Source organism: Gavialis gangeticus, unplaced genomic scaffold, assembly GCF_001723915.1.
Source record: "Gavialis gangeticus isolate Ggan-Ray unplaced genomic scaffold, GavGan_comp1, whole genome shotgun sequence".
Classification (NCBI taxonomy): domain Eukaryota; kingdom Metazoa; phylum Chordata; order Crocodylia; family Gavialidae; genus Gavialis; species Gavialis gangeticus.
This window is the reverse complement of record NW_017729032.1, coordinates 38,788,724-38,802,046: the sequence shown is the minus strand read 5'-3', so window position 1 is coordinate 38,802,046 and position 13,323 is coordinate 38,788,724. Positions and strand designations below refer to the sequence as shown.

The following is a 13,323-nucleotide window of genomic DNA, read 5'->3' as shown; positions in this document are numbered from 1 at the left end:
TAGGGCCTGCCCTGCTGCCCCCAATCATGCGGGTGGCCCTCCTCTGGACCCTCTCCATGTTGTCCACATCCCTCTTGAAGTGCGGCGCCCAGAACTGGATGCACTACTCCAGCTGTGGCCTGACCAGTGTCACATAGAGGGGGAGGATCACCTCCTTGGACCTGCTTGAGATGCATCTGTGGATGCATGACAAGGTATGGTTGGCCTTCCTGACCGCGTCCCCACACTGCCGGCCCATGTTCTTTTTGGCATCAATAGTGATTCCAAGATCCTTTTCTGCCTCTGCACTGATGAGAAGGGAGTCCCCAGCCTGTAGGTATGCTGCTGGTTCCTTTAATGCAATGAAAACCATTTAATCAACTTTTAATTGCTCATTTAGAGAAGTTTCCACTTTGCAAACCTGAGCTCATACTGCTATCTACAAATCTTTCAATTGAAGTAAAATTTGATCCACATGTGAAATTTGTGAGACTTCCTTATAAAATATTTTTTTTTACATTTTGTCATTTAACATTTATAAAGTGTCACATACCATAATGCAAGTTTTCAGGTCCTTTTTGAGTTGTCATATTAGGCTCATTTTGTTGACAGTAGAAACGCAGTAAACAGTGCTGATCACAAAAATGTTTCATTTCTCCACGCCATTGCACTTTCTCTTTGAGAGTTCCTTGAGACTTACAACAGTCACATCTGGCAGCCTTAATGCAAAGGAAGATTTTATCATTTTAAAAAAGGTAACTTAGAGAAAAAACTTTTTAAATTACATATTAAAAAGCTAGTTAAAAAGAATGAAGTCTTTTCTCATTGATTCTATAGTAATTTTAATGGACACAAGTCTTATTTTTACCAGACTTTGCCATGCCACAAAATTTATGTTACCTTCTAGTTTGTCTGTATAAATACAATCACTTGGTTTTCAACTATGTAAAAATGAAAAAAAAAGAATCAGTAGGTTCTATTTCACTAAAACACATTTAAGTCCATAAAACTAGTTCATATCTGCACACTCAGCAAGAAACCTACATTCCATGGAACCATTTTTAGCAGTTCTACTGAAACATTCTACAAAACGAGAGAAGGGGGAGGGAGAGAGGGAGAGAGAGAGAAAGAGAGACACTGAGACTCTAATGATTCTTTCCAACTAACAGTGAAATAGATGTGCTTTTTATCAAAGTCAAAAAAGAAAAAAATAACAATAAAACTGTTGCCTCATGTATCATACTTCAACTAAATTACAAGATCTTTGGTTAGGGGGACCTTGTCTACTAGTAGAAAAATTTTCACATGAATAAATATTAATACTTACTTAATTTTACAAAGTTTACTCCAAGGTAACAGCAACAAATGAATATAAATTTAAAAGAAATCTCTTTCAGCCATTTCAGTGTTTCTGATTAGAAATTCAGTGCTTAGGGGTACACTTGAAGCTTGTAGGTGAAGTCTTGGAAGTCTACATGTTTAGCTCTGAATTACATTAATGTGGTTTTCAATAGAGGGCATGATTGTTTTACCTGGGCAAACAAGGTCCAAGCTTTTTTTTTTCTTAACTAAATAAAGTTCCCTTAAAGTAAACACACATCATAGTATAAATTATGATCCAAAATACTGAGGGTACTAGTTTCACTTCCTCTGTAAACCAGGACTTGTTATATGACTGCATGCTCTTCAAAACTGATCATGTCTATTGATGCCAAAAATGTTTAAAAACAGGAAAAAAAAAACCAAAACAGTTTATGGGTAACGTGGGAATCTCAAATAGATTTGATGAATGAGATGGCCTGAGGCCCCTCCCTCCCCCCAAACATTTAAGGGTGGGGCCAGATCTGGCCTGCACAGCTATTTGATCTGGTCCAGAGACAGGCTGTGCTCCAGCAGCAGGTGGTTTTGGGAGCAGTTGCTTCCAGTGCCACCACAGGGAAAAGTGGCAGCAGCAGCAGCTGGGTCTTGTTACCCATCCACCCACCCATTCACCTCTGACCTGAACTGTGTCGCTAGCTCACAGCTTAAAAAGCCTGTCAACTACTGATCAAAGGCAGTACATGAAAAAGAAGAGCATTCATTTGTAAAGACAAGTAGCACTGTAGATGCATAAGGCTTGCATGCTAAGAACTGGCAGTTTTCAAATAACCTATAGAAAAGGACACCACAATAATTAGCTCAAGGACAAGAACTTAAGTGGTATGTCCATCTTTTAATATATCATTACTATTTACACACATTCACTTTTTCAATATTATATACAGCATCTTTACATAGCACAGCACTTAGCCCCTCCTGTGCTTGAGCTTGAGCTCACATAACCGCCTGGTGTCATTTCTTGGTCACTTAATTTTTGCTAAGTGTCCAGTCAAGATTTTTCTGATACTTAGGTTATTCATGTATTAACTTCATGTCCAACTTCTGGTATCTATTTTTTAAAAATGCATACACCCTTCTGCCTACGACTCAACATAAGCACTCTCTCTCAGAACCTACAGAAAGTCGAGCAACAGTTCTGAGAATTGTATTCCACCCCAGTTTCTTAAAGAGGGTTTGACTCTGAAGCTTGATGAAACTAATATTACCATTAGATTCCCAGCTGACCAGCTACAGAAAAAATCCATCTATACTTTGGACTTTTAGCTGCATCACAGAAGCACCACCCTCAATGCAAGTACTAGCTACTTGATCTTTAAAATTCAGGAGCAGTATTCTTTAGTGATTTTTTCCCCCTATTTCTCTCCTCCTCAGTTAAAACTTAGCTATAATGACCCATTCCTCCTTCTGGACTGCCTCATCATTACTTTATATAGGGACATTTAGTTCTGGCTTTTCCTGTCAAACCATATCATCTTGACAGTTATTCCACTTCATAACAAGACTTGGCTTATATGTCTGGTTCAGTTAGGCAATACAATGCATCTCCACCCTGTCTTCTTCCCTATTTGTAACCCTTACCTTTTTGACTAGATAAAATCTGTGGAGTTTGACTCACACTAACTCCAGCCTCTCACGTTATCCTCCCCGTCTCCTTTTCATTTGTCTTTATCCATACAAATCACATCATATTTGATGCTGAATTTCTATGACTCTTTCACCATTTTCTCAACACTCTGTTTATGCCACAAGTTTGGCTTCATCTCTTCATGCATTCCTGCCTTCTTTTGAATCGGTATCATAGGTTCCTCCCCCAGACACAGATCTGATTCCAGCATGTATAAAATCAAGGGTGTGTCTTCACACATATATAAAGTGTAACACTTGAGGACAGAGTTTTCAACTTACTATAGATTTGTTCCAACCTGCTTCAGGAACCTGGTGTCATGCTTCCCCCTTATTCACATTATAGTGGCTCTGACCCTTCATAAATCTTGCTGTTTTTGACAGCTTTTATTTTCCAGAATATACCTTTGCCCCTGCGACTCCTCACCTACTTTTCAGCCTTAGTTGAATATGTATCATCTGCTGTTTATCTTTAGGTATAGTTATACATATAGTTATATGTATATTGAAGATATACATGCTTAGCCCAATCATTTACCTGTCCTGAGTCACTGCCTCCACATGGCCACAAAACAAGTGTTATTTCTTCTTTGACAGTGGTTCCAAAGATTTAGTCGAAGTGTGGTAGAGGCTATTTTTATTCTAAATTCCGAAGTTTGGAATGGCAGTGCTCTTGCACAATAAAAATCAAATTGTAACTCAGGCCAGGAACCACTCGGTTAAATAACTACATTTATATTTTAAGTTCTCACCTACTTTAGATTTTTTAGATTACTATCTAAACTATTATGTTTGTGAAGATGGACATATGAGCTGGTAAAGGGGGAAAGGGGTGATGGCTTAGGGCAGGGGTCACAACCTATGGTGTGCAAGCCAGATCTGGGGTTTCACCTGTGCCACACAGCAGCAACTGCACCTGGGTCCTCTTGAATAACTGCACCTGGGCCCTCTTTGGACCTCAGCGAAGTTGTTCTGGCTGCTAGCTTAGGCTCACAACACAGAACCTTTCACTTCACCTCCTTCTTAATGAATACATGCCACATCACACTTCACACTAAATGACAACTGTGTTGGACTCCTGGCTGAGGAAAAAGGACAGAACTACTCTTACTCTTTGACCCTCCTGATTAGCGCTGATGCATGATATTGTAACAGTATGGGAAGTAGTATTGCTGCTGTCTTTGCTACGCTTGCCAGCTAGCTGCATAAAGGTCTTCAGCCCCAGGGCTGATCTCTTTAGCATTTGTTTCTCTAAAACCTTAATGCAGTCTACCTGTTAATTTAAAAAGTTTGTCCAATTAAAACAAATTAGACATAGATAATGAAGACAGACATTTTTTTAATGAATGCAATGTGCTGGTGTTATAACATTACTACTACTTACTTTACTGAAATTCTACTGTAATGCTGTGTTCTACATAATTAAGACTTAAAGCTATTCTTTAATCAAACCCAACAGGTGTAAGTCTGGGGGTCATTCATTCTTTTTACATTTTACTCATGTTCTATCTGCTCCCCAACTGGCAAAAAATATTAGCTAACAGTTACATTAATAAAAGGCAGATTGCAAAAATCTGATAATCATACTATAGAGTGGCTCTATTTAAAAAAGGCAATCAGTAAGAATAGAAAGAGACTTTCAGCAAAATATACATTTTCCAAATCCTTGTAAAAGGACATGCACATCTTTCTTAACTGAATAAAACTCAAACTTGAGTGCTATGACTGATTTAGGAAGAAGCATTTAATAATTCAAATTTAATATTTTAACCATTCAACAAATTAACATGAATTTCACTGAGTATAAGATCTAAGAAAGAAGAAAAAAATGTCTAACAGACAGACCATCAATGTTATCAAAATTACAACTTAGCAATAAGTCTGCTCAAATTGAAGTGCTTTTGCCACAAAAACCACTAGCACTAACTACAGCAATTCTTAAGCAGACACAATGGTTCATTCAAATTAAGTCCTTATGACATGGCCAAGAAGAGTGTGTGAGGTCAAAGTTTTCAAGCATTTCCCGTATTTGTATCAGAATCCTTGGAAGTTTGGATATTTTAAGCCAGTTAGGTGAATGCCCCAAGAACACTATTCTTTGCTGGCATTCCTAACCAAGAGATTGGTCAAAACAGCTCAGCTGCATTAGATTCCCCTATCAGCAGGCACTTTTTATAAGGGATAAACTTTAACCTCTGACCCCTGAGTTTTAAGGCTTGTTCATCAAATTAATATTATGAAACCTTTCATAAGGCTTAAAAAAATGCAGACCATTCTTATCTTGTTTCAGATAAGACAGTTTAGAAAAAGAAATTTCTGGTCTGCGGCAGTTTTTTTTCTGAAATGTTAACTGGACCCCTACATTCAGTATTCTAATAAAACCTATTTACAACATGAGGCTGTAAGACTTCTGGAAACTGCAATCCAAAATACCAGGTCTCTCTTCAGATTCAAGTCGTTTTGGTAGGTTGATCATCTTGGGTTATTGAACTGTATCTAGCCCTCTGATACTTCATGCTTTTCACTGCCTTGTTTCCAGGCTGTACACAGTTATAGAAAGATGATGATTTTTGTATTCCTGTCTGGTTTTGCATTTGTATCCATTTGTATTTGTAGTTCTTGTTTTGATATTATCAATGTAGTTTTCCAGGTTGTTCACTGAGACCCAACATTTTATCCACAGTCCTAATTGCAGCTTAAACCCAGTCCAATTTCACTTTTATTTCTCTCCAAAAAGAATTCTTAATGCACCATCTTGGCCATCTGTGCTTCACAATGTAGTCAAACTTCCAGAGATTTAGAGAAAGCTGCCGTCATATTTGATTTAAACTTTTACAAAAAAAAAAAATCCATTTGGTCTCGTTTTTTTCTCTTTGGCATTCTTTCTACTGGGACATACTGAACAATCAAGGCTTCTGAAGTTCACAAACAGCGGGGAAAAAGGAAGAGGCAAAAAGAGGCAAAAAAACAGGAAGAAGAAAAACTCTGCTAACCTAATCTTTGGCCTATCCAAGGTCCCACCTATTTGCCACTAAAGTATTATTCAACATTTTGAATACAAGATGAAAAAAATTTAAATCAGCAAAAATATTTTCTCAAATCAAGGGAGAAAAAATAGTTCTTTTTACAGTGCTAAAGTAACAAATATATTGTAGTTCTTTGTTACTTTGAAACTCAAGTTTCCCTTGCCAACTGATTTAACAGACAGACAGGTGGAAATGCTGCTCTAAGTTATGAGAAAACTGAAATGATAAAATGAACATTTGCTTATTGCGTAGCAAATGCCGTGCTGAAGTAAGCCATATTTGTTGCACGATCCTTGAATATATCCTCACAAGTGAATTTTTGTCTTTTGTAATTTTGGTGCTCTTGTCAAAAATTCTGAGTTACTTGCCTTGTAGTACCAGTCCTGAAATTTTTTACAGCACTCTTCACTGCAGAAATCTCTCACTACACCATCAAGTTCCTTAGTTGCTCCCTTTTTGCAGAGCTGTGAGCAGTAATTACAAGTAACACATCTCAATCCTAACCGTCTTGCAAAATCTTGTTTATATAGCAGCTTACAGCCTACAAAAAAGTTTAAAAAGTTAACACACTTAGGAACAGAATAATGTCTATGGGGAAAAGGAACTTTCAAAATCACAGTTAAAGAAAACATTAACTTTAAATTTTAAATTGACACAGTTGTAACTACAGCTGCTTCAGATCAGTTCAAACAGCTGAATATTATAAACTATTTATATAATACCAAACTTACCTGCATATAGTTCTTGCACAACTAGGAGGTTACATACTTTAGGGTGCTGGCATCATCTGAGAATACGCAATACTTGAGGCTGCTTAGCAGCATATCACCTCCCCCTTCAACACAACCCCACCCACCCACACCTATCACAAATAATCAGGAAATTATTTTTTGTGTTTTACATAAGCACCTATAAAAAACTTTTGACTTAAAATCATGGTTGCTCAAGTGTCCTTCTTAGAAGAATAAAACCAATAAAAGAAATTAAATTAAAAGGCTAAAGGCAACCTTCATATTCTCTAAGCATCAGCTCACTTCCATCACTATTTCTGTCTATTTAAGACATATAACACCTTATGTAGCCCATTCATTTTCAGTTCTACAATATTGTAACTCAATATACTGATCCAGGAACTTATAAAAAAGATATTTTAATGTTTTTAAATAAATAAAATGATAACGATTATGCTGTTTATACCCACATTTTCAGTCTCTGTCACAGTCTGTCACAGATTTCTGTCCATCATAAAAAGGAGCCCATGAAGATGGGTACAGGCCACTTAGACTTTTGATATCCAGAGAAACAAATGTGGCAATCTAGGATTGCCAAACAAGTACAGCAGTTATATATCCAGCTAAAGCTATTAGCTGCAAAGCTTGAAAGAGCTGCATCTAACATAAAAAATGGTCATCTTCACACTCCAAAAGTTGAAAACACACTAAGATGAATGAAACAAGTCAAATCTCTCTCACCTTTCAGGCTTTCTAAAGACTAAAGACAACAATGCATTGATTTACAGACAGATCACATTTCCCAGGTTATTTTTAATAACCACAAAAGGTACAAAACTTAGGCAACCAGATGGACTGAGTTTGTAGAATCCAGTATTTTTTTGTCTTGCTTTTATCTGGTACTTTCCACTACTTGATCTCATATAATTTACAAAGCAGATGGAGTACTCAGCACCTTTGAAAATGGTCAAGATACTAGGGGATAATACATGGAAAAGAGTAAAATAAGGTTGACTGTTTGCTTATACAACAATTCTATAGTGAGAATCTGGAATACTGTTGCCCAATAAATTAGACTTGAACTTGAAATAAAGTTGTTACCCTTAAGTAAAACATGGTATATGCATGGGAATCACAAACAAAATTAGAAATAATAAATTAAATGCCCTCTCTAAAGATCTTTTAAGCCACACTGGGCACATCTACAAAAGATGTTTAACTTTGCATTAGCGTAGTTTACCACAAAGTAAATACGTGCGTCTACATGTGCACATGCTTACTTCACAGTAAACCTTGCAAATGCAAATAGCAAATTTACTTAGCATTAGTAATGGCGTTGTAGTTCTCGTGTAGACACCTGACCGGAAGCAAAATCTGCTCCTGCTCAGCCATCCACCAGGGGCTGCCTGCTGCTAGAGCAGGCTGTGCCACAGGAGCCTGGGTGGGGATTATGTACCTCTGCCCCGGCAGCAGGAAGCTCCCAGATTGCGATTAGGCAATGGGGGCTGAGAGATCCTTATTTCCCAGCCCCACTTTGCCATTGCGATTGGGGAGAGGGGAGCTGGGAGATTCATCTCCTAGCCTGAGCTCTGCAGTCACAGGGCTTGAGCTGGGAGACCCTTATTGTAGAGAGGGAGCTGGGAGCTTGTTCCCAGGCCCCACCCTGCAATTGCGGAGCTGCCAAGTTTGTTCCCAGCCCGTACTCTGCAACTGCAATTGCAACTGCAGAACAGGGGCTGGGAGCTCCCTGTATGGGGACAGCTCCCCATCCAGCCTGGAGCTAGCTGCAACCTGCCCGACTGGGACAGTTCCCAGGCTGCGCGGGGAAAAACTTGCAGCCTGGAGGTGGCTGGGGACTGTCTTGTTTCAGGCAGTTCCCAGCCAGCTCTGGGATGTACATGCACACATCCCTGCGCAGCCTGGGGCTGGCCAGGAACTGTTCTGGTCAGGGGCAGGTCCCAGTCCTGTGCCCCAATTGGGTGATCAAGGCACAGGGCTTGGAAAGAGCTGCAGGGGAGAGGTAGGTTCTAGCCCCCTGCCCCAATCTGCCAGTGGGACAGCTAGCAGCAGGCTGTCTCCTGGCTGGTGCTCCCTGCCAGCTCCTGGGCTAGCCCTCAGAGGGAGCCTGGAGCTGCCCCCAGTGGCGGCAGGGGCCCATTGCAGGGCTGCAGGGAACTGGGAGCAAATTTTCTCCCTAATCTCCGCCACTTGTAGAAACCTACCCAAAAACCCTTACTCTGCAGTATTTTAATGCAAAATAAATCTAGGCTGAAGTACATGCATGTGTAGACGCACCCACTGATTTGGAGGATTAGGCAACAGAACCTTTAATGGGATTACGGAACTATTAATATGCCTAACTTAGAGACCATGTAAAATTAAATACTTGAGTTAGTAAATATGTCCTCTCCCTTAAAAAAAAAAAAAAGATACACAGCCGAGATTATAAACATATTTCTCAAAACAAATCCAATGCAACATCCCTAGGGATTTCAGTGTGCATATTCACAATTATTTACTAAGACTGAAATGTCTGGTCACAGACCATTCACATTACTCTGCTGTTAGCAGCATCTCCCCATAGTTCTGCAAAGCAGGAGGCAATCCCCCTTCCCTTTGCAGTTCCAGAGGTTGTTTAGCATTGCAGCATATGTGATGCTGGGGATGTTCCTATTTTTAACCACCCCTCCTGAGAAGAATCATCTCAATGCTGTGTAAAAAACTTTCAGAATGAAAAATTACAAAAAAGTATTAATGGCAACCAGTGAACTGTGCATAGTAAATTAACTGGCCCACAAACTGTAAGAAGAAACTGAACGCTGCTCCTTGGCTAATAAAGCCAAAGTGGGGTTACTAGAATTGTGGAAGATGCTGCTGGCAGAAAGGAAATTAGGTAAGAAACTTTCCCAATTTCTCCCCAAAATTCTGACTCATGGAAAATAATAAGCACGGAACATAAAGTAGATAGGGATAAAGAAACAGATTGAAATAGATTCTCCCCTTTTAAGTAAATGCCTGGAAGGCATGTTATTTTGGATCACTCTCCAAAGCCCAAAGGAAACCTCTTCAGAAGATAGGTTCTGTAGACTCCAGTTCAAACACAAGTTCTTCTGCCCACAGTATCATTAGATGTGTGGAATTAAACTATTCCTTTGTTTAAAGGAGCATTAAACAAACCTTTAGGAATAGGTTTGTTTAATGCTCAAACACAGGGGTGGCCAACCTGCAGCACAGCTCCCACACATGGCATGGACAGCCTGTGTGGCATATGGCACATAGAGCATCAGATCAGACAGGAAGCAGAAAGCAGAAAAAGCAGAAAGCACTGCTCTAATACACTCCACAAGTCATAACTTAGTTAGAATACTTCAAAACTGCACTACTTCAGGTGAAAAGACACAAAGCAGCTAAATTGGCTTGTTGATTCACTGTGCCTGAAGCAGGTCTTTAGTGTTCTGTTTTTATCCAGATTATAATCACAGTTTCTCAGTAGCAGTACACAGTAGAATGCTGTAGATTTGGACAGTATTGGGACAGCATTATGAGAAAAAGTGCCTGATATGTAGCAAGAGGAATTCACCTTTGGTAAGAAAAATTTTGCATGCCACAGAACCATTTTATCATCATGGAATACACAACAAGGTTTCTGCATGAATAGAACAGCTAGCATCAAGCCTTGTCTAGCAGCATGATGGTTTCTAAGAAGCAGGATTTGACAGACATAATAATGTGACTGTTAATAGAACAAAAGGATAGGTGGTAAGGGCTTTTAGCACCAGTGCTAGATCCCACTTAGAAAAGACTGGTTTGACTGGGGAAAACAAAGGGTATCTGACTTGCCTGACTGCTCTGAGAAATCTTGAGACTTGCAGATTTTTGATTAAGATGCCTGACAACCCTACATATTAACCATGGCCAACCCTTAAGGGGTTATGTTACTGATCTCAAACTATTTGTCCATACCAGAATGGCTGGAACTCAGTGCCCCTGGAGTTCTTGTTTTGACAATATGAGCTGAATTCTAACCGGATACAAGTACAGGCCTTTAGTATTAAAGTCTATTAGCTGCCGGAGTCTTAATCGCTTTGGAAAATAACCTGTGTAGGTCATCCGATTTAGCCCCTAGAGATTACCACATCCAGGACTGGTCTTCTGCATAGAGAAGATCACTATCCATCCATTGTTTTGGACAGACCATCACCTTAAGAAGGAAAATGCCAGAGCATTTCCCAGACAATAGGAGACCCTAATATGTGGACTCAGCCTCCACATTCTAAAGCGTGCTAAAGGACAACAGCACTCTACCTCTATTAGACTCCACTGGCTTTCTGACATACCAAATGAAGGAACTGAAATTTGTGCACCAACAGACCGTATTACAGATTTAAAGAATTTTCCTTTCAGCATCCTTTGAAGTTGTCAAGTCCTGCCCCAACGAGCTATTCATAGTATACTCTCTCAATCCTGGGAGTCTACAGCCAGCATAAGAACAGAGTGCAGTGTTTGAAGAACTAGATCCTATTTCAATTAAAAAGAACCCCAACAACCTGGATCTGCCATACCTGCACTCACCAGGCTACAGCACAACTGCATCCCTAGTCCAGTACATTCATTTGTCTAAATACTCTGAATAAGCTAAAGAAGAGTCTCAACCCCACATCTGTGCATCTGACTCTTATCCTTCCCAGCTTGGTCTGTGAAGGATAAGAACACATATGACTGCATGGGATCCTGTCTGGTACCCCATCATATAATTTCTTTCACAAATGTACTGAGCTGCATCCTAAAAACAATTAGATTTTAACTATTCTTCCAATCAGAGTGTTCCAGAACTTGATCAGTGTAAGTGTTAAGAACTTCTTAATTTCCTGCATACATTTAATAAATGTCCACTTTACACACATTTCTACTCCTACCCTGGTGTTTACCTCCCTACTACACTTGTAAGGAGCAATCATACCCTTCTCAACCATAATTTTGCTAGATTAAAGAAACCAAACTTTTCTAATCTCCTAAAAGCAGCTCTCTATTTCCTTGATGATCCTAATAGCCCCCTCTATAACTGTTCTAATTTCTATTTGTTTTTCTTAAATACAGAAAGCCTGAGAAGTGTACAGTTCTCCAGAAACACCACTGCATCTTCTATAATGACTTTAATACATTTTTATCTTTACTACAAACACCTCTCCTGACCCATGCTCGGGTTGCATTGCCTTTTTCCTAGATGTATCAAACTGGTAGCTCATGGTCATCTTATGATCTCTAGTCCATGCAGATCCTTCTCCTCCTCAGTTATCTTTAACCGAACAATTTCTCATCTTACACCAAAATTTTACGGGTCCATAAATTCACTTCCTTGCATTTTGTATTCTTAAATTCATCCCATTTTTATTACTACAGACAAGCTTATTAGTATGGTATCCCAATCCTCTTCTGTAGTATAGCCCCATCCTCTCAATGCCTCTTAACAATATTGCATCAGCACACTTCTACATTCTGTGCCAGCATCATTAATGAACATATTCAAGATTGGCCCATGGACCAAATACCTGAAGAACTTTACTCCAGCTGTATACTATTTCTTTCAACATTACTAATTGCCATCTACCCTTCAACCAGTTCCTTACTTACCTTACAGTTCTAACACACACTTCTTAAATTTAATAATTAAATCTCCTATACGACAACATATCCAATGGTTGACTGAAGTCCAGATGCAGGAGAGCTACATTTCCCCCATCTAGAAAAATATCACTTACTTCATTTAAAGAAAGATTCAATTTAGCTTGGCAAAAAAAACCTTTGGTAAACTTGTGTTACTTTTTATTTCATATTCCCTACTATGACACGTATTTTAAACAAAACAGGACGTTACTGGGTATTAGGGAAAGTCTGCAATACTTCAGGGTTTTTCAAGTAAACTCTGCGCCTTCTCAAGAACATACCTTAGTTTACAGGGGTGTCGGTTGTAGCCATGCTGGTCTAAGGGCATAGGTAGACAAGGTTCTTTGGGTGAAGCTGGTATCTTGTATTAGACCAACTTAATTAGTTAGAAAACATTTTATAGGAAGCTTTCAGGTTTAAAAACCCTTCATCAGGCTGAGGAAGTCTCTGCAATTGGTGTGCGCTCTTCCTGAATGGAATAAATAGTAAAGAAGCCAGAGGCTAGGCTGGTGTGCATGCAAGACAGGCAATCAATGAAGATGTAAACTGAGGAGTCAATGGGTGAGAGACAGGCTGGGGAGGGGGGAGAAGGGGGAGGAATATTGCAGTTAAATAGTAGAGAGGTACCTGGGGAGTCAGCCTAGCCTTTGGGCTTCTTTACAATTCATTCCATTTAGGAAGAGCATACAGCAACTGCAGAGACTTCCTCAGCATGACAAAGGGTTTTTAAACCTGAAAGCTTCCTATAATTTTTTTTTCAACTATCAAGTTGGTCTAATAAAAGATATCAGATTCACCCAAAGAACCTTGTCTACCTTAGTTTATGAATTCTACAGGTTCCTTATGCAAATGAAGACCAGCTTGGATAGTTGTAACAGTCCTTTATGGAATAGTTTTTCTTCCTTTATTTGTCCATAGTA

The 13,323-nt window shown here is 39.2% G+C and overlaps 1 protein-coding gene across 8 annotated transcripts in view; it reads right to left on the bottom strand.

Moving 5' to 3' along the window:
• The window catches only part of ZMYM2 (zinc finger MYM-type containing 2), a 123,626-nt gene that overhangs the window by 42,897 nt on the left and 67,406 nt on the right, over window positions 1-13,323 (bottom strand). For all 8 annotated transcript variants that reach the window (XM_019524293.1, XM_019524295.1, XM_019524292.1 and 5 more), the window contains 2 exons: window positions 6,377-6,549; window positions 533-698 (listed from right to left, as the gene is read on the bottom strand). In XM_019524293.1, coding sequence (XP_019379838.1) covers window positions 533-698; window positions 6,377-6,549 — 339 coding nt within the window. The remainder of the gene's footprint in view (window positions 1-532; window positions 699-6,376; window positions 6,550-13,323) is intronic.